Source organism: Garra rufa, chromosome 2 (assembly GCF_049309525.1).
Source record: "Garra rufa chromosome 2, GarRuf1.0, whole genome shotgun sequence".
In the NCBI taxonomy this organism is placed as follows: Eukaryota; Metazoa; Chordata; class Actinopteri; order Cypriniformes; family Cyprinidae; genus Garra; species Garra rufa.
The window spans coordinates 5,046,355-5,069,312 of record NC_133362.1 but is presented as its reverse complement, the minus strand read 5'-3'; the positions used below and the strand labels follow the sequence as shown (position 1 = coordinate 5,069,312).

Below are 22,958 nucleotides of genomic sequence, written 5' to 3'. Positions count from 1 at the left end.
GTTGATGAGGTTACCGTTAACATAACTCTGCATGTAAAATGTGGGCATGTTTCTCTTTTGTGATGCCTGTAGCTCAATCAGATTAAGTTAGGAGTCATATCTTTGTTGTGATTAGTTGATCAGGGACCAATCAGTGACCAGGCATTGCTCATAATATAAAAACATAAAATTGTATTGGTTTAAACAAAACAATCATGTGATGTCCATTCCAATGGACGCAGGGTCTGAAGGGGTTAAATAAAGAACAAGGTCAGTTAAACCCGCTGAAATTGCTTTAATCACTTAATTAAATTCTTTTGGAGGAATCGGAAAACTACGGAAAGTCATAAATTGCTCATAAATGAGAATATTTCCTGAGTCAAAAAAACTTTCTATAATACCTAGATAGACTCTTCACCGTGTTACGTCACACCGCAAGTGTTTCGGAGGCTCTTACGTCATCCCGGTGACTGGGAGACCCGGTGATGTCACGTTAAGCAGGGAAACCTCACGTGCCTCCGGTGCGCCCTGCAAAAACCGAGCCGATCCGACGCGGAGCATCTTCTGCTTTTAACGCGCACACCCTCTGCGTCCGCGTCCGCGTCCGGCGTTCTTAAAGGCGCAGCGACACCTGCATCGTTCGTGCGTCACATCGAGGTTCCCCTCACATCTCATGCATCGACACCGATCCCAGCGCCAGAGCAGCAACCGGGGAAACACTCGACGTTTAACGGCGTTCGGCGAATGAACGCGAGCGGACGGACGGCGAGCGTGTTTGAGGTGTTGCGGGTTTTTCCTCGTCGCGTTCGGGTGGAGTCGAGCCACACGCTGAAGGCTGAGCAGTGACACACTTCAGGTGGGTGTTAACACGCAAGGTATTTCTGCTAATTACATTCGATCAATCTCCCTGCTCTGTTGCGTTAAAGCGTTTTTGCACATTTCTCTTACAAATCAAGCGTTCCCGACGCGAACGCGGCTTTATGGGTGACGGATTCGCGTATTATCTGACGGTCGGTTTTAACGCGTCCGTGCTGGGGATCCGGTCTGAAGGGACGCGGGATGCGGGATGATGGATGCATCGCGCAGGTTTTCTTTTGGGGGTGAATGATGCTGGAAACGCGTCTCTTGGGCGTTTGATTCCATCGCCTTTAAATCGAAACGCTCGCCTGCGAGGATCGTTAAGATCCAGATGTGTGAAACGTTCAGTGATGAACCTGTGATAATTCGCGAAATGGCCTTGAATGAACGGATGGATGATAATCACGACCCTCCTGTCCTGTGTTTTTGCTGGTTTTAGATTTCGAGCACATGTCGTCTACGAATAATGAGCATTAAATATGAAGCGAAAACAGCTTTGGTTTATCTGTGAATTTGGAAGAAAGGTATTCAGACAAATGCTCCGGTGCTTTTGGCCTCTCTTCAGCTGTGGTGTGGCATCATGACTGTATGTACATGAACATGATGCTTTCAGCTTCATAACGCCTTTGAACCATCACTGTAAAAGCTGTGTAGTGTTTTCTGTGCAAAAATGATTCAAAATGGACCTCTTAGCTGATCTGACCTGTTATATCACCAGACATAAACTTGAGATGTGATCGTTTGGTGCTAAACGGACTGTACAAGACACTGAGTAAATATATAGTCTAGTATTTAATGTGTTTCAAAGTCTCTTCTGCTCACCAGAAGACCTCAAGGCTGTGCTTATTTAATCAAAAATATAGTAAAAAATATTAAATATTTTTAGAATTTAAAATAATGGACTTTTGTTGTAATACATGTTACAGTGTAATTTATTTATGTGGTCAAAGCTGAATTTTCATGATCCTTCTAATATGCATAATTTCTGATTATAATCATGACCCTTGAGTGTTTTTGCTGATTCTAGATGTCAAGCACATTAAATATGAAAGTGAAAACTGCTTTGGGTGAATGTTGGTTTATTTGTGAATTAGGAAAAATGATATTCAGCCAAATGCTCCGGTGCTTTGGCCTTTCTTCCTCTGTGGTGTGGCGTTATGACTGTATGTACATGAACATGATGCCTTCTGTGTAGAAATGGTTTAAAATGAACCTCTTAGCTGCTCCTCTGACCTGTTACATCACAAGGCATAGACTTGAGACGTGATTGTTTGGTGCTAAACAGACTGTACAAGACATTTCTATAGTAAATATATAGCTTATACATCCATACCATTAGTGAGTGTTTAAAAGTCTCTTCGGCTCACCAAGGCTGTGTTATAAAAAATATAGTAAAAAATATTAAATATTTTTAGAATTTAAAATAATGGACTTTTATTGTAATATATGTTAAAATGTAATTTATTTCTGTGATCAAAGCTGAATTTTCAGCATCATTACTATAGTCTCCAGTCACATGATCCTTCAGAAATCATTCAAATATGCTGACTTGCTGATCAAGAAACATTTCTGATTATTATCAATGTTGAAAACATCTGTTTTGTCTAATATTTGTGAACCTGGAACACAAAATCATGCTTAAGTAGCATATTTGTAGCAATAGGCAAAAATACATTGTAAGGGTCAAAATATTTTTTTTTATGCCAAAAATTATTAGGATACTAAGTTCTATTAAGATATTTTGTAAATTTCCTACTGTATATATATATATATATATATCAAAATGTAATTTTTGATTAGTAATATGCATGGCTAAGAACTTCATTTGGACAACTTTAAAGACAATTTACTCAATATTTTGTTATTTTTGCACCCTCAGATTTAAAAATAGTCTTGACCAAATATTGTCATATCCTAACGAACAATACATCAATGAAAAGCGTATTTATTCAACTTTCAGATGATATATACATCTCAATTTAAAACAATTGACCCTTATGACTGGTTTTGTGGTCCAGGGTCAAATTTCTATAGTGATATATTCACATGCATACATACACTGCAGTCAGTGAGGATGTTTAGTGTTTTTGAAAGTCTCGTCTTCTTACCAAGGATGCATTTATTTGATCAAAAATACAGTAAAAAATATTAAATAATTTTAGAATGAAAAAAAAAACTGACATTCATTGTAATACATGTTAAATTGTAATTTATTTCTGTGATCAAATCTGCTTTTTCAGGCATCTAATATGCATAATCCAGTCTCCAGTCACATGATCCTTTAGAAATCTTTCTAATATGCTGATTTGCTGCTCAAGAAACATTTCTGATTATCAATGTTGAAAACAGTTGTACTGACCAATATTTTTTGTGGAAAAAAACCTTAATAAAACCTTAATTCATAGAAAAGTTTTACAAACCCGCTCAGAAGTTCTGATCTGAATCAAATGATTCACAGTAAGATCTGATGGGAACATTTCAAAACAATTAATCATTTTGCAATGCAATTGATTCTGAGTTTTCATAAAAGCTACAAAAATTCAAAAAGTACAAAAATTCTGATATATTTTTACGATTTAAAATACCTGTTTTCTGTGTTAATATATTGTAAAATGTAATTTATATCTGTGATCATATCTGAATTTTCAGCACCATTACTCCAGTTTTAAATGTCACATGATCCTTCAGAAATCATTCTAATATGCTAATTTGCTGCTCAAGAAACATTTAATAATTGTTATCAATGTTGAAAACAGTTGTGCTGCATATATTTTATTTTTTAGGATTCACAGATGAATAGAAAGCTCAAAAGAACAGCCTTTATTTAAAACAGAAATCTCTCATAACATTAGAAATGTCTTAAATGTCCGTTTTAATCTACTGAATGCATTCTTGATTAATAAAATTATCAATTTCTTCTTCAATTTTTTGGATCTTGCTGACCTCAATCATCTTACATAAATGCTATAACATTAAGACTCATATCATACTTTTACATTAGTATATTTGAACCTCTTGAGCATCTATGATTAACATACAAACAAACATCTTTTTAGTTATGTTTCCTCCCAAATTTATTTATTTAGAATCATAGCACTTGCTACCGAAAATTCACAGTCTTCATATGCAATGGCATTTACTTGGTATTCACCATGGTACTACACTAGTACACCACAGTGTATTTTTTTTGGTTAGTGCAAGATCTAATTTAGTCGTGATCGTCTGGAGTTTGGTTTCACCTGCGTGAGTCAGTGCTGTAATAATACAGAAGTAGGCGCACGTTGATTTCCTGAGCTCACAGACTCTCAGTATCTCATCTGGTGTGTGTTTTGGTGTGCAGGACTCAATCATGAAGGACGGAATGGCCAATAACAGCACCGCCAGCATCTCTCAGGCCCGGAAAGCCGTGGAGCAGCTGAAGATGGAGGCCTGCATGGACAGAATAAAGGTCTGTGTGTGTGTGTTTGTGTGTGTGTCAGTTTTAAATTCACCAAACTCATGAAAATGCCAAAATATGTCTGACTAGGGAAGTAAACACTTTTTGTGTTTCATGTTGACCGTCATTTTTTTGACTTTGATGTGGCCACTTAGTCCCGCCCCCAAACTCAAGTGATTGGTTGAGTCTACTGGTCTAAATTATTTGCTATACGTGCTCCAAATTTCCAATCTGAATCAAATTATTCACTTTACATGCTCCAAATTTCCAATCTGAATCAGATTATTCACTTTACACGCTCCGAATTTCCAATCTGAATCAAATGATTTGCTATACACACTCCTAATTTCCAATCTGAATCAAATGATTTGCTATACACACTCCTAATTTCCAATCTGAATCAAATTATTCACTTTACATGCTCCAAATTTCCAATCTGAATCAGATTATTCACTTTACACACTCCTAATTTCCAATCTGAATCAAATGTTTCACTATACACGCTCCGAATTTCCAATCTGAATCAAATGATTTGCTATACACACCCTGAATTTCCAATCTGAATCAAATGATCTGCTATACACACTCCGAATTTCCAATCTGAATCAAATGATTTGCTATATGTGCTCCGAATTTCCAATCTGAATCAAATGATTTGCTATACACTCTTCGAATTTCCAATCTGAATCAAATGATTTGCTATACACTCTTCGAATTTCCAATCTGAATCAAATGATTTGCTATACATACTCTGAATTTCCAATCTGAATCAAATGATCTGCTATACACACTCCGAATTTTCAATCTGAATCAAATGATCTGCTATACACACTCTGAATTTCCAATCTGAATCAAATGATTTGCTATATGTGCTCCGAATTTCCAATCTGAATCAAATGATTTGCTATACACTCTTCGAATTTCCAATCTGAATCAAATGATTTGCTATACACTCTTCGAATTTCCAATCTGAATCAAATGATTTGCTATACATACTCTGAATTTCCAATCTGAATCAAATGATCTGCTATACACACTCCGAATTTTCAATCTGAATCAAATGATTTGCTATACATACTCCGAATTTCCAATCTGAATCAAATGATTTGCTATACACTCTTCGAATTTCCAATCTGAATCAAATGATTTGCTATACACTCTTCGAATTTCCAATCTGAATCAAATGATTTGCTATACATACTCTGAATTTCCAATCTGAATCAAATGATCTGCTATACACACTCCGAATTTTCAATCTGAATCAAATTATCTGCTATACACACTCTGAATTTCCAATCTGAATCAAATGATCTGCTATACACACTTCGAATTTTCAATCTGAATCAAATGATTTGCTATACACACTCCAAATTTCCAATCTGAATCAAATGATTCGCTGTACACTCTTTGAATTTTCAATCTGAATCAAATGATTCGCTATACACTCTTTGAATTTCCAATCTGAATCAAATGATTCGCTATACACTCTTTGAATTTTCAATCTGAATCAAATAATTCGCTATACACGCTCCGAATTTCCAATCTGAATCAAATGATTCGCTATACACGCTCCGAATATCAAATCTGAATCAAATGATTTGCTATACACACTCTGAATTCCTAATCTGAATCAAATGATTTGCTATACACACTCTGAATTCCTAATCTGAATCAAATGATTCACTATACACGCTCCGAATTTTCAATCTGAATCAAATGATTTGCTATACACACTCTGAATTCCTAATCTGAATCAAATGATTCACTATACACGCTCCGAATTTTCAATCTGAATCAAATGATTTGCTATACATGCTCCGAAATTTCCAATCTGAATCAAATTCAAGAAAATGCCAAAATACATCGGGCTACAGAAGTAAACACTTTGTGTTTCATGTTGACTGTCATTTTTTTGACTGTGATGTGGCCACTTAGTCCCGCCCCCAAACTCAAGTAATTGGTTGAGTCAGAGGTTGACATGTCAGACAAACAGGTCAACTATTTAAACAAAAACATTTAAAACAATCATATTTATGGTCTTGATATGAATGCTTTTTATGTCACCCCATATGACGTGTGATGACCGCAGCATCAGGAGATGTTTGCCATGAATTTGTTTCGTTTTCTGCTCTAATGTGCCCAGAAGACAAAGTAGGCACTTTAAGGAAGCTTAATGTGGCTATTAGCTGTAGTTGCATGCGGTCTGGCTGAGCGTTTAGCCTGTAAACCCAAGGGATGGGGAGACGGAGCGAGCGTTGAGAAGAGCGCGGGCTCAGCTGTGGCCTTTAGCTGGGGAGAGAGATGGATTGGACTATTCTGCAGAGGTTTCTCATCTGTCGGCTTCAGCGTCCTCCTGCAGATGGCAGATATTTTCTGACTGACATCAGATATGACCTCTGCTTTTAACCACAGGGAAATATTTCGGGAAGCAATCTATAGGTAGACTGATCCTTTATTGATTCCCAATGGGAAATCTACTGGTATGTATTGGATTAAACACACAAAAAACATTTTTAATCATTGTAAATTAAAATTTTAATTTACAACCTTTATTTACTTCCAATGTATTCATCATATATAATACCATAATCTTTCTTACGTGCGTGCGTACGTGTGTGTGTGTGTGTGTGTGTATTATCACATCCAAAATAAAGATTTATGATAACATAATAATAATAATAATAATATGTATAGAAATACACACACATACATGTATATATTTACTCATATTAATATCTGATTTATCTTATATACACACAAGCTTTAGGATTTTTATAGTTAACTGAAATGTTAAAAAAAGCTTTTTTGTTTCTTAATGAACTGAAATAAAATAATATATTTACACATTTATTAAATATCTTATTAAATATTTTAGTTTTTAATTAAATATTTATCTAAACATTTATATAAATTATTTTAATTTATTTAAAAAAAAATATTTTAATGTAGTTTAATTTGATGTACTAAAATAACTTAAACTAAAAACTGAAAATATAAATTATATAGACATTTAAAAAAACTAATAAAAATGAAACTGAATAAGAAAATTTACAAACTACAAATTATTCTAATAACCAAAAAACTATACTATACTATTTATACTAAAATAACATATATATGTCAACAATTGATTATATCTAAAATAAATTAGAAGTAAATACAGGTTGTGAGATTTTTTAAACTACTTAATTTGTTAACTTATTTATTTATTAGAATAACTTGCATTTATGAATCATTCATAAGACCATAATTTCGGATCTGAATCAAAAGATTTGCGATACGTGGTCCGAAATCACGATCTGAATCAAATGATTTGCAATAGATGCTCAGAATTTCCGATCTGAACCAAATGATTCACGATACGCACTCCGAATTTCTGATCTGAATCAAAAGATTTACGATGCGTGGTCTGAAGTCACAATCTGAATCAAATGATTTGCAATAGACCTCATAATTTCCGATCTGAATCCAATTATTTGCAATACGTGCTCCGAAGTCCTGATCAGAATCAAAAGATTCACAATACGTGCTCTGAATTTCCGATCTGAATCAAATGATTTGCTATTCATGCTCCGAATATCCAATCTGAATCAAATGATTCGCAATACATGCTCCAAATTTCCAATCTGAATTAAATGATTCGCTATACGCACTCAATTTTTAATCTGAATCAAATGATTCACTATACACACTCGCAATTTCCAATCTGAATCAAATGATTCGCTATACACGCTCCAAATTTCCAATCTGAATCAAATGATTCGCTATACACGCTCTAAATTTTTAATCTGAATCAAATGATTCACTATACACACTCGCAATTTCCAATCTGAATCAAATGATTCGCTATACACACTCTAAATTTTTAATCTGAATCAAATGATTCGCTATACACGCTCCAAATTTCCAATCTGAATCAAATGAGTCGCTATACACACTCTAAATTTTTAATCTGAATCAAATGATTCACTATACACACTCGCAATTTCCAATCTGAATCAAATGATTTGCTATACACACTCGCAGTTTCCAATCTGAATCAAATGATTCGCTATACACACTTGCTATTTCCAATCTGAATCAAGTGATTCGCTATTTGCGCTCTGAATTTTCAATGTAAATCAAATGATTCATGATACGTCACTATCTGAATCAAATTATTATTTATTTGCAAATCATCATTTCAGATTTTAGAGCGATCATTTAATTTAAGTGATTCGCAAACCCGCTGCAAACTTCCAATCTGAATCAAAAGATACATAAACCCGCTCCACGGTTCTGATCTTAAATGATTCATGAACCCTCTTCGAAGTCCCGATCTAAATCAAATGATTTGCGATACACAGTTTGAAGAAAATTTATTAAACTACATCATAATTAAATACAGGTTTTGGTATAATTTAATTTATTTAGTTATTTAATTACGTTATTTATTTACTTATTTTTTAGAAAAACTTTTTTGCATTTATGAATTATTCATGATAAGACCAGACAAATGAATTAAGAAAGTAAACACAGTTCATTTTAATTCATGTGATTGTAAATTGTAAAGAAGTGTCACGATGTGTGTGAATGGTCTTATTCTTTCTGGCCACTTTCTCAAGTCATAAATGAACATACAGAATCCCACAGTAATCAGGAGAAACCTTCTCATCATCTGACTGCTGTGAGGCGTCTCATGTGCTCGTGTCTCACCGCATCTCATCCTGAAGCCTGTTTATGTCTCACTCAATGACACAAAGCTTGTTTTATTGCAAAGCAAAAAGCATAGGATGAAATAGGATTGTGGGAAGCGAACTTGGATAATGACCTACAGCGGTGAAAACAAAGTTCAAGAGAAAGACGCAGTTCTCTAAATCATATTAAGATGTTTTTTTGCGAACAAGCCCATCAGAAGGACGAGAGCGAGTGGCCGGTTTGATTGGAGGTTTGTGGCGTTCATTAATTCCTCAATCACACAGAGGAATGTGATATGTGCTAATTAGTGAGGCTCGTTCATCAGCGGCTTGTGTGCTGTAATTACAGACTCGACACTAAACCCACAGCGGCCGGACCGCTGCTCATGGATCCTCCTCTGTGAATACTGTAATAGTCCATTAGCGCTCGACGTGCCACTTTTACTGCTGTACATTTACACACTTTACCATGAAACACACAGCAACAAGTGACACGTTTAAACTGTGTTGCAAGTTTGGAATAATTCATATTTTGCAGTGTTTTCTAAAGAAGCCTCTTCTGCTCATCAGAGCTGCATTTATTAAAAATACAGTCAATTTTTAAAGTATTGTGTTCTATCTAGAAAGTGTTTGCGCACAAAAATATTGCCTTTCCCTCAAAAAAATGTTGCATTTGCATTGAAATTTAGTTTTCTTTTTTTTACCTCTTTATTTCCGTCACAAAAGATTTTGTGAGCAAACACAAAGTTTATAAACTCGCATTTCTGACTTCTTTTCAGGATTTTTTTTTCAGGACTTCTTTTCAATTCTGACTTCTTCTCTGTAACAATACTTTGTTACAGTACTAAAGTGTTTTTTGGGAGTAGCTGTACTTTACTTGACTTTATATTTTTCAGCTTACTTTTGCTTTTGCTCCACTACATTTCCTAATTAAAATGTATACTTTTACTCCGATACATTTCCCCCGAAGCGTATTCGTTACTTATTACAAAATAGTCAGAAGTCAGGATCTCAGTCAGAATTGCGAGATGTAAACTCACAACTGTGAGAAAAAAAGTTTGGTTTTTTTTTCACAATTTTGCAAAACTGTATGTAAAAAAAAAAAAAAAAGATCTCACAGAAGTATTGTGTTCTATCTAGAAAGTGTTTGCGCACAAAAATATTGCCTTTCCCTCAAAAAAACGTTGCATTTGCATTGAAATTTAGTTTTTTTTTTACCTCTTTATTTCCGTCACAAAAGATTTTGTGAGCAACACAACTTTTATAAACTCGCATTTCTGACTTCTTTTCAGGATTTCTTTTTTTTTTTCAGGACTTCTTTTCAATTCTGACTTCTTCTCTTTAACAATACTTTGTTACAGTACTAAAGTGTTTTTTGGGAGTAGCTGTACTTTACTTGAGTTTTCATTTTTCAGCCTACTTTTACTCCACTACATTTCCTAATTAAAATGTATACTTTTACTCCGATACATTTCCCCGAAGCGTATTCGTTACTTATTACAAAATAGTCAGAAGTCAGGATCTCAGTCAGAATTGCAAGATTTAAACGCACAACTGTAAAAAAAAGTTTTTTTTTCTCAATTTTGCAAAACTGTATGAAGAAAAAAAAAAAAATCTCACAGAAGTATTGTGTTCTATCTAGAAAGTGTTTGCTCACAAAAATATTGCCTTTCTTCTTTAAAAAAAAATGTTGCATTTGCATTGAAATTTAGTTTTCATTCTTTCACCTCTTTATTTCCGTCAAAAGTTTTTGTGAGCAAACACAACATTTATAAACTCGCATTTCTGATTTTTTTTTTTTTTTTTTTTTAGGAAAAATTCTTTTCAGGACTTCTTTTCAGTTCTGACTTCTTTTCTGTAACAATACTTTGTTAAAGTACTTAAGTATTCTTTGGGAGTATCTGTACTTTTACTTGAGTTTTCATTTTTTCAGCCTACTTTTTCTTTTACTCCAATACATTTCCTAATTAAAATGTCCGTATCTCAGTCAGAATTGCTAGATGAAAACGCACAACTGTGAGGTTTTTTTTTTTTTTGCAAAACTGTATGAAAAAAAAAAAGATCTCACAGAAGTATTGTTTTCTATCTAGAAAGTGTTAGCGCACAAAAATATTGCCTTTCCCTCAAAAAAATGTTGCATTTTCATTTAAATTTATATTTCTTTCACCTCTTTATTTCCATCACAAAAGTTTTTGTGAGCAAACACGTTTATAAACTCGCAATTCTGACTTCTTTTCAGGAAATTATGGCTTTTTTTCCCCCAGATTTGCTTGATACAAACTCAATTCTGACTTTTTTTCTGCGAATTGCGTGATATAAATTTGAAATTGCAAGAAATAAAAGTCAAAATTGCGAGAAATAAACTTCAGAATTCTGACTTTTTTTTTCTCAGGAATTGATTATATAAACTCACAATTATTATTTTCCACACAAATGCGAGTTTGTATCTCGCAATTCTGTTGTCTCACAATTGCCAGTTTGTATCTTTCAAATCTGACTTTTTGCCTCACAAATGCAAGTTTGTATCTCGCAATTCTGACTTTTTTTTTCGCCGAATTGGTTGATATTAACTCAGAATTGTGAGAAATAAAGTCAGAATTGCAATATAAATTCATGATTCAGATCTGGATGATATAAACTCGCAATTGCAAAACAAATGTTGCATTTACTTGTACTTTAAATTCCAACTCTTAAGTACATTTGAGATTAAAAAAATACTTTTTGTACTCAAGTACAATAAATATCACATATGGTGACTTCAACTTCTACCAAAGTCATCTTCTGGTAAGATATCTGTACTTTTACTTAAGTTTGGCTTTCAGGTACTTTATACACCACTTCAATTTAAAATAGCTAAAAGAGTTTTCTATTTGAATATGTTGTAAAATGTAATTTATATCTGTGATCAAAACTGAATTTTCAGCATCATTACTCCAGTCTTCAGTGTCACATGATCCTTCAGAAATCATTCTGATATGCTATGGTGCATGTAAAAAAAAAAAGTAATACTATGGTATATTTTGGTTCTTTCATATAAGTGCTCCACTGAGCGAGAAGATGGGAAATGTAGTTTGTTCCGCGTGATGTTTGTGTTTTTTGTACCATCTGGCTGTGAGCGTCACACATACCGCCGAAGCTCATGATTCCCATCCGACAGCTGCGTCTCTCTCATCATCCGCTCTCAAATGAATCAAACTCTTGACTGGACCACACACGCGCTCATGCTCTTCTGACACACAACACAATATGAGGTATTCATAAAACATGTACCGCTGACTGCATTATTGAATTATTCATTATGAACAAACAGCGCCGTGGTTGCAGTTGTCGTTTCATATCAGTTTTTAGAAAGTTTCAGTTGAACCAAGGCTGTAGGTTTGATTTTACTATTGGTGGGGACATAACCGCAGACAACAGACATTTAATTGTTTGATGGAAATTATTGCTAGGGACAATTTAATGGTTGTTGGATATTGGTAGGGACATGCCAGTTGACATAACAATAAGTCAGACACTAAAGTGAGTTCCTCTGCTGAGGAAGATTCATTCACTTGTTTTGTACCCACTCTGAGACTTTTCTTTCCGTCTTAAAATGTTTTTCTTTGGGTTGTTTGACTACTTAAAAGAAAACATAACTCAATTGCTAGCTAAATTTCACATACATAAACAAAAATCTGACTCCAAACCTCTTTTCTTTATTCAAAGTTGATCTAGACCAGCGTTTCCCAACGTTAGTCCTTATGTGTCCTCTTAAGTTGGGGGAAAAAAACATGGTTACTAGTTAAACCTTGGGAGCCACAAATTAATCATAGTTTACCACTAACCATAGTTGTTTGTTTGTTTGTTTGTTTGTTTGCTTATATGACTGTAGGTCTAATGGTTTTGGATGTTTTGTACTGTTTAATAAAAAAGAAATCAGAAAATTTGCGATACACACTTCAAAGTCTCAAATTGACTCAAATTATTCGCGATGCACGCTCCAAATTTCCGATCGGAGGCAAAAGATTTGCGATCCGTGCTCCGAAGTCCTGATCTAAATCAAATGATTCGCAAATCATCATTTTTAGATCAGGTTTCTGAGCGCGATCACAAATCATTCAGTTCGCGAAATGATTCATGAACCCGCTCAGAAGTTCAAATCTGAATCAAAAGATTCGCAACCCCGCTCCTGAATCAAAAAGTTACTGCGGTTCTGATCTGAATCAAAAGATTCATAAACCCTTTTCAAAATTCAGACCTTATTCGCAGGCTGTGCTCCAAAGTCCCGATCTGAATTACCTGATTGGCAATACGGTTTCGATCTAAATCTAATGATTCATAAACTCGCTCTGAATTCCGATCTAAACTAAATGATTTACGAATCATGAATCATTTTGCGATGCAACAGTTGTTTTGGAGTTTCGAAAAGCTCAATTTCACCGATGACTATACATGCTTTTTAAAATCATTACAAGCGATTTCAAAATTCGAAAATGAATGGGTCTTTTGATCTGTTTTTTGCCAGTGAAGCGCTTGAACAGAATGATCGAAGTCACGAGTTTGAATCATCGGAGCGGTTCCAGCGTAAATGATTCACTCAATTGAATCAGTTTGTCTGTTCTACCGCGTTTCGCATTTTCAGCCATGTTTACACAACGCTGTCAGTGCTACAACTGGCTTAGCTTGCTAATTTCATGAAAAAGTATGATGTTTACAAATAAAATATCCATATTTCTATTTCCAAGATAACATCCAACACAAATCTACGAACATATTCAGGTGAGGCAACCGGTTTACTTCTAACTAGTGAAACACTCCATTAATATAATGAGCTGCAGCTCAAAATATGCATTAGATGGAAACATTGTACATTATGATCAAGTTGAGCACTGCAGCTCAGTTGGTGAAAGCTTAATAAGAAATCAGTTGAAAGCGTTTAGTCGTCTCATACCACTGAAGTGAATGTTTAATTTATCAGTGTATATTGTAATAAATATTTTAAAAAACATTGTATCTGCTTTGTATTAGTCTATATAGAGTGATAATCAATGTAAAAGAGCAAAAGGGAGAAGCAGCTGAACACAAAACAGCATAACAACAAAGTTAAAGAGAGTTAACCCTCGTCATTCAACTTATTTGAGCATGTATGCTACTTTATATGTTTTCACTCCACACATGAATTAAATGTGTGTCCTTGAAGGTGCAGTTTTCTAGCATATTTACATTAACTTCTCTGGTAATATCAGTGGTGTGACCTATTTCAGATGTGTGCGAAATACAACAGCAGTGGTTACATACACATATATTTAACTGTTTGTCCAAAATTATTGCTAGGAACAATTTAGTAGTCACTGGATATTGGTAGTGACCCTAGTGTCCCTAAGATCTAAAAGAGGCTTTACTGTATGTTTGTGTGCTTTACTCTGGCTGTTTTAGGCCAGAATTCTACAAAGTGACCTAGAAATAGCAGTGAACATAATGCACTGTGATAAAAATCCTGTTTATTGAGCGTGACATTTGCAGGCTAAAATTGGCCTCTTTCAAAGTTCTTTTTTGTCTTTGCATTTAAACTTTAATGTTTCAGATCATCAAACAAATTTAAATGTTAATCAAAGATAACACAAGTGAACACAACATGCAGTTTTTAAATGAAGGGTTTTTTTTATGAAGGGAAAACAAAATCCAAACCCACATGGCCCTGTGTAAAAAAAGTGTTTGCCTGTTAAAACATAACTGTGGTTTATCACACCTGAGTTCAGTTTCTTTAGCCACAGCCAGGCCTGATTACTGCCACACCTGTTCGCAATCAAGAAATCAATTAAATAGGACCTGCCTGACAAAGTGAAGTAGACCAAAAGATCCTCAAAAGCTACACATCATGTTGAGATCCAAAGAAATTCAGGAACAAATGAGAAAGAAAGTAATTGAGATCTATCAGTCTGGAAAAGGTTATAATGCCATTTCTAAAGCTTTGGGACTCCAGCGAACCACAGTGAGAGCCATTATCCACAAATGGCCAAAACATGGAACAGTGGTGAACCTTCCCAGGAGTGGCCAGCCGACCAAAATTACCCCAAGAACACAGCGACGACTCAAAAAGAGGTTACAAAAGACCCCACAACAACATCTGAAGAACTGCAGGCCTCTCTTGCCTCAGTTAAGGTCAGTGTTCATGACTCCACCATAAGAAAGAGACTGGGCAAAAATGGCCTGCATTGCAGAGCTCCAAGACCAAAACCGCTGCTGAGCAAAAAGAACATAAAGGCTCGTCTCAGTTTTGCCAGAAAACATCTTGATCCCCAAGACTTTTGGGAAAGTACTCTGTGAACTGACGAGACAAAAGTTTTACTTTACACAGGAACCTGATGAGTTTTCTACAATCGGACATTGGTACAAACTGCTGGTTTCATCTGGCCAGAGGAGAACTGGTCCCCCGACTGAGCCTGGTTTCTCCCAAGGTTTTTTCTCCATTTCTGTCACCTGTGGAGTTTTGGTTCCTTGCCGCTGTCGCCTCTGGCTTGCTTAGTTGGGGACACTTTCCAGCGATATCGTATACTATTTGAACTGAACTGACGATGATATCACTGAATTCATTAATGAACTGCCATTAAATGAAAATTTATTATTTACAATAATGCGTTACTTACACACTATTGTTCTGTTTAAATACTGTGCAGTTGCTTTGACACAATCTGTATTGTTAAAAGCGCTATATAAATAAAGGTGACTTGACTTGACTTGACTTTTTGGAAGGTGTGTGTCCCATTACATCTGGCGTAAAAGTAACACAACATTTCAGAGAAAGAACATCATACCAACAGTAAAATCTGGTGGTGGTAGTGTGATGATGGTCTGGGGCTGTTTTGCTGCTTCTGGACCTGGAAGACTTGCTGTGATCAATGAACCATGAATTCTGCTGTCTACCAAAAAATCCTGAAGGACAATGTCCGGCCATCTTTTGGTGACCTCAAGCTGAAGCGAACTTGGGTTCTGCAGCAGGACAATGATCCAAAACACACCAGCAAATCCACCTCTGAATGGCTGAAGAAAAATTAAATGAAGACTTTGGAGTGGCCTAGTCAAAGTCCTGACCTGAATCCTATTGAGATGCTGTGGCAAGACCTTAAAAAGGTGGTTCAAGCTCGAAAATCCACCAATGTGGCTGAATTACAACAATTCTGCTGAGATGAGTGGGCCAAAATTCCTGCACAGCGCTGTAACAGACTCATTGCAAGTTATCACAGACGCTTGATTGCAGTTGTTGCTGCTAAGGGTGGCCCATCCAGTTATTAAGTTTAGGGGGCAAACACTCTTTCACACAGGGCCATGTGGGTTTGGATTTTGTGACAAACATGCAAAAAAATAAAAAATCAGGAAGGGGGCCAACACTTTTTCACACCACTACACGTAAATGTTTATGTACATCTTTCTGTAAAAACATGACCCGGTGCTGTTTTCTCAGTGTCTGAGAAGGAGTGGAGAGCAGATACTAATGCTGATCATTTATTAGAATAGAGATGGTCAGGTATAATCTACTCCTAATCCAAACCCCTATCTCTGTCCTCAGGTGTCCAAAGCCGCGGCGGACCTGATGGCGTACTGTGACGCACATATACGAGAGGACCCGCTCATCGTGCCCGTCCCGGCGTCAGAAAACCCCTTCCGGGAGAAGAAGTTCTTCTGCACCATCCTCTGAGGCCGGGCCGAGCTGCAGGTTCTGCCGTGAGGTTTCCACGTCCCTGGCTGCTGCCGTTGAGCTGTGTTTGAGCGGCAGCCGCTGCATCTGTTGACGGTCCGATCCCTCCTGGACGCCCGTGGGGGTTTTTGGGGGGGAGTCAATTAACTGGCAACCCAGTCAGAGCGTCTCATGTCTCGTTAAATAGGTTTGTTATTGCTTCGTAATTAGAGAACAGCCTTTCTCACTGCTTATGGGATAAGAGATTTTTGTGTTTTGGTTTCGTTTCGACTCATTTCTCGTGCCACGGAGGATGTGAAACGCTGACGGGTGGCCGTTTTGTAATGTAATTAGACATTTTTATAAACTTGCGCTATATTTGATATGCATTACTAGTCAAATGTTTGGACACACTTGAGCAAATCTTCAGAGAGGCTTATGCATAAATGATTTAAATTATTATTATTCGTTTTGACGTTAAACGGAGGACAAAAACAACAGGACTCAATATATAACAATTGTTTGGTCACCTATGCATTCATACATAAATTATCAATTTAAAAAAAAATAAACAATCCTTTTTTTTTCCCAGTATTGCAAATATTTATCCATCAGTAGATTTAACAAGAAGTCATTATCTCCACTATTTGAATGATTGGAATTAGTTTTGTTGACAAATTGCAATTTTAAATGAGGGTCAGAAACAGTAAATTGTTGTTGTTTTTACCCCAAAAAAATCTAAAAGTTTTCTGTTTAATTTAATTGCATTTTTGTTTTTGTTTTTCTGAGCAAAAAATAAATATCATACATTTTCCCCTAATTTACAGTAGACACCCTCTAAAATGTCATTCAGTGTAACAATCTTGTCAGGCATGTTTACAACAAAAATTTATTTATGACATATTAAAAGACAAAATACTATTTAGTTTTAAAAAATTTGTCCCATTTGTCAGTAAGATTTTTTTTTTTTTACTCATTTAAAATTTTATATGCACCCTTATTCTTTTATATATTTTAATATGTACAAGTCAGAATAAGCATGTTTTTTTTTTTACATAAATATTGTTACACTGAATGACAAAGTAGCATTATTTCAACAAAATTGTGACATTTTATTCTGCAAAAACATATTTGAAACCTTAAAAGTAGACACTTTACTTACATTTAATGTACTTTCGTATGACATAAAATCCCTTGTTTCTTTTGGACATCTTAACATCTTTGACCCATGAATTTGTTTACAAAACTGGAATTTGATCAATCATTTTAAAACTTGAATTTGATTATTGAATGTCCAAAGCAAGAACGAAGCTCAAATATAAGCGAGATTTCATTCGTGTCGCATGTTTTGATCTCTACATCATTCCCAGACTCTCAATTGTTTTATTTTATAGCTTTCATAGCTGTTTTTAAATAATAGTCATGATAAATAAATAAGTTGAAACATACAAACTTTTGACTTTGAACTGTATGTAGATATAAATATCAGTTTCATTGAAACTCCCCTTTTTATTCAATTAGGAGCTGAAAATTCAGCTTTGCATCGCAGGAATAAATTGCATTTTAAAATGCATTCAAATAGGAAACCGCTATTTAAATTCTAATAATATTTCAGAATATTTGACTGTATTTTTAATCAATAAATGCCTTCTTGGTGACCCTAAGAAATAACAATCATATTAAAGATCAATCAGATGTGTCCAAACTTTTGACTTGCATTGCATCTGTAATGCATTTTCATTTGGATCATTTCCCATCTCTCCCCGTTTTCCAATATGATGATATCTAAGATATTTTTAATCGGCTTATTTACAATCAAATCTTATCCAGTTTCCAAATTACATTGTGATAAACAGAAGCAGATACCTCTCTAAAAAGGCCTCCTCAACATTTGCGGTTGAATATGAATACGGTTTTCAGCCCTTCAGAACTGAGATATTAAATCTGAATCAGTTCAATTTAAACTGAAACATTCAACAATAATCCTCATGCTTGTTTCTGGGATGCATTTGCCCTTGAGGTGTTGCGTTGTGCGTCTGTATGAGGTCTCGACCTTACAGATGTGTTTTCTGCCCCATCTGGCATATAAAGCTGAGCGGGACAGGAGTTTGTGCCGATAACTGTGAGATCACATTATTTTTCTCTTTATCACAAAGTTATTTGGATGTTTCACCTTCAAACAGACGATATTCAAAGCTGAAGTGTGTCATTTCACAATTGCAAACAATTCAAACAGGTTCCCCGGATGGAAAAGGTCACAGTGTTACTGAAAGTGGCTCATTTTTAAAATAAATGGTTATTTTAAAGCAATAGTTCACCCAAAAATGAAAATTTGCTGAGAATGTGATCACCCTCAGGGCATCCCAGATGTAGATGAGTTTTTCTTCATCAGATTTGGAGAAATGTGTCATTCCATTATTTACTCACCAATGGATCCTCTGTAGTGAATGGGTGCCGTCAGAATGTGAGTCCAAACAGCTAATAAAAACATTACAATAATCCACAGCACTCCAGTCCACCATTTAACGTCTTGAGAAGAAAAAATCTGCTTGATTGTAAGAAACAAAACCATCATTAAGACATTTTTTAACTAAAATACGAGTCCATAATGTATAATAATGCTTCCTCCAGTGAAAAGAGGTGATCTACTGTTGTCTCTCACATCAAAATCCACCCACACATTTATTTAGAGCTGTTTTGGCTTGTAAACAGTGCTTGATCTGTGCAGATTTCTCTCCTGATTCAGACCAGACCACTTTTTCATTGAAGGAAGTATTATTATGGATTATGGACTTGTTTTTAAGTTGGAAGCTGTTTGAAGTTAAAAATATCTCAGTGATGGATTTTTTCTTCCAAACATGCTACTTTTGTCTTCTCAAAATGTTAACTGATGGACTGGAGTGGTGTGGATTACTTGTGGATTAATGTGATGTTTTTATCAGCTGTTTGGACTACTCTCATTCTGACGGCACCCATTCACTCCAGAGGATCCATTAGTGAGAAAGTAATGGAAAATGAAAATTAGCTGAAAATGTGCTCTCCCTCAGCGCATCCCAGATGTAGATAAGTTTGTTTCTTCATCAGGTTTGTAGAAATTTGTCATTACATCACTTGCTTACCAATGGGTCCTCTGCAGTGAATGGGTGCCGTCAGAATGAGAGTCCAAACAGCTGATAAAACTATCACAATAATCCACAAGTAATCTACACCACTCCAGTCCATCAATTAACATCTTGAGAATGTGTTTTTAAGAAACAAATCCATCATTTTAACATCAAACCGTTGTTTCTGACTAAAATACGAGTCCATGATCCATATTAACACTTCCTCCAGTGAAAAAGTCCATCTTCTTGATTATAGATTTGTATTTTAGTTAAAAATGTCTTAATGATGGATTTGTTTCTGATGTTTTTATCAGCTATTTGGACTCTCATTCTGACGGCACCCATTCACTCCATTGGTGGGCAAGAGATGCGATGCTACATTTCCCCAAATCTAATGAAGAAACAGACTGATAACCTGAGGATGTGTCAGTTTTTAGCCATTTTAGTTAAAAACATCTTAATTATGGATTTTTATTCGTACAAACACACAACTTTTGACTTCTCAAGATGTTAACTGATGGCCTGTGGATTTTTGTGATGGTTTTTATCAGCTGTTTGGACTGTCATTCTGACGGCACCCATTCACTCCACTGGTGGGCAAGTGATGCAGTGCTAGGTGGAGTGGTGTGGATTTTTGTGATGTTTTTATCAGCTGTTTGGACTCTAATTCTGACGGCACCCATTCACTTCATTGGTGGGCAAGTGATGCAATGCTACATTTCTCCAAATCTAATGAAGAAACAAACTGATGGCCTGAGGATGAGTCAGGTTTCAGGCAAATTTTCTTGTTTGCTTTAACTATTCCTTTGATATAAAAGAAATGACACGCATCACCTTTTAAATTCAGTCTGAGTTGACCTTTTTATTCAATGAACACCTCTCTGCTAATGATTTCTTCACACTTTCTGAATGGCCTTACTAACGCTGGCATGTTTCACAATAGTTTCAGAGTTGTTTTGCCTGTCCTGATTTAAACAGCAAGGCCTTTGACTGAAATGCCAAACGGAGAGCCTGCATGTGTGTGTGTGTGTGTGTGTGTGTGTGTGTGTGTGTGTGTGTATATAGAGAGGTGGTTTCTGAGTGCCAAGTACTGTGACTATGGCGTGTCCTCTACACTGTTATTTCACAGGCTTTTTCCTATTCAAAACAAACAAAAAAAAAGCACAACGTAAAATGTTTTTCTTTATATCACTGTAATTTTAGTCTAGCCTTTGCTAATTTATACGAAACCAAGTGTTATTATATATAATGCGCAGCACCTGATTGAGGTGTTACTTGTGTAACCTGTATTAAAGCCCCTTTAACATGTGCCACGGTGGACGGAGGGTCTTTTTGACACCCAGACGTATCTTATATCTGAAGATCCACCTGGGAAAAGTGCACAGATGTATATTTGAAATGCTAATGTTGCATGAGATGATCGCCTTTTAATTCAGAGAAAACAAAGAGTGCGTATGTAGGGTGGGTCTTGACAATGATATTGTGTTCTAAACGCTTAACGTTTACTTTTATAATAGCGCTAATGCTCCTTGTGTTCAGCGAGAATAAGGGTTTGTCGGTTTTCCAAGCCAATGAAATGGAGTCCAGGTGATTTCTACAGAATAAACCCCAAATGTAAATGATCTTTTAAATAATATTATGATTATGATGATTATTATTATACACATTATAAACTTGCATGGACTGAGTACCCTATTTAAATATTAGAACTTTGAGATACCTTGTAATTGAATCAATGCCTAAATGTATGGATTTGTTGGTGCTTTTCTGCACTTTTCTCTTTTAGAAGTCTGAATGTGTAGATCTGTGCAGTTGTACAAATTAATAAACATTTCAAAACTGTCTGCATTCAATATTTAGTGTGCTTGCATTTAAGAATGATGTGCTTGATTTGATTTGATTTGCTCTGCCTCTGACAATAACAAACCTTTTAAAAAAGTATGTTATTACATGGTGAAACTGTGTGGTCAAGGGAGACACTTAGTGGTGGAGTAGATTACTGCACAATATATGATGACTACAAGAGACAAGTTTATGAAAAGTTGTTTATTTACATTATATCCACGGCTTTCTGTGAATGTGCAAGACTTTCGGTTCATTAGCTACTTTTTATAAGGTTACTGATAAACCTGTTTGCCATACAAACCACTGTGTTCATATTTCAGATAATACATTAAAATAATATGGTAAGACACACCAGTTTGCAATATCAAGCAGGAAAACAAGCTGTTTTGTACAGCTAAAAATAGCTGGAAGTGGATGAGACCGGAAGTCTCGCCCATAAAATTTACAAATGGGCACGCCCACTTTCACGGGAAAAATAAGGTGGATATTTCAGACCGTTTTCGTGAAATAGTTGTTTTGTAACTTAATGCAAAAGTGGTTTACGATCGAATAACAAATTCGTTCGTGCTTGTGTTTCAGAAATGAGACCTGAAAAAATAGTAAATAGTAAAACAGATCATTAGTGTTCTGTTGATTCTGAAAATTTTGAGAAGGTTAGTAGGCCTAAGCGATTTAAGAAAAAAAAAATGCATACTTTTATTATGAAAATATTTATTTTGTCATCTGAAATATATTTATATACGCTGTTGATTAATCCGATTGAACGCAAGTGCACTTTTTGTTATTAAAAAAGTCTAACGTAATCTTAATGGAAATTTAATTGAACTACATTTCCCAAAAGCCACAGCGCGACGTCCGCTCCACTCCTATTGGCTGCCCGAGTCTTGTCGTCATCAGCGTGCAGTTAGACATGACGCGGGCGCGTCCGACACTCATCACAACTCAGCGATGCGCGTCGAGTCGCCGGTCCATTCGGTCGTGTGCGCAGCCCGTTAAGCGTCCGTGTCTGGATCCAGCCGTCCGTCCATGAGAAGCGCAGCGGCGGCGCTGTTTCCGTGTGTCATCGCGGTGCTGCTTCACTGGTTCGGCTGGACGGAAAGAACTGCGCTCCTGTTGGGCTTCGGCTCTGCAGGTACCTCTCAACTTCTGCTACTTTCTGTTATTCTGAATTAGTGTCTTATTTACAGTTTACGTTAAATAGAAAGTGTTTCAGTGTGACCTCTGCATTAGACAGATGCTGAATGCATACAGTGGATTAATAGAGAATAATTAATGCATGGAAATTCTTACTACTCGGTTTTTATGAAGCTATTGATGCACACAGATGCATATAAATATATTAATGCATATAGAAACTTAGTGCTCAGTTTATGTACAGCATTAATACTAAATGCATAATGCTAATG

At 35.7% G+C, this 22,958-nt stretch overlaps 1 protein-coding gene across 1 annotated transcript; it reads left to right on the top strand.

Moving 5' to 3' along the window:
• The first annotated feature begins 539 nt into the window (after positions 1 to 539).
• LOC141325148 (guanine nucleotide-binding protein G(I)/G(S)/G(O) subunit gamma-4) lies at positions 540 to 21,560 on the top strand. The gene is made up of 3 exons (XM_073833646.1): positions 540 to 835; positions 4,178 to 4,285; positions 16,496 to 21,560. The coding sequence occupies exons 2-3, from the start codon at positions 4,187 to 4,189 to the stop codon at positions 16,622 to 16,624; spliced, it is 228 nt and encodes a 75-aa protein (XP_073689747.1). The 5' UTR covers positions 540 to 835; positions 4,178 to 4,186; the 3' UTR covers positions 16,625 to 21,560.
• The last annotated feature ends 1,398 nt before the right edge of the window (positions 21,561 to 22,958 follow it).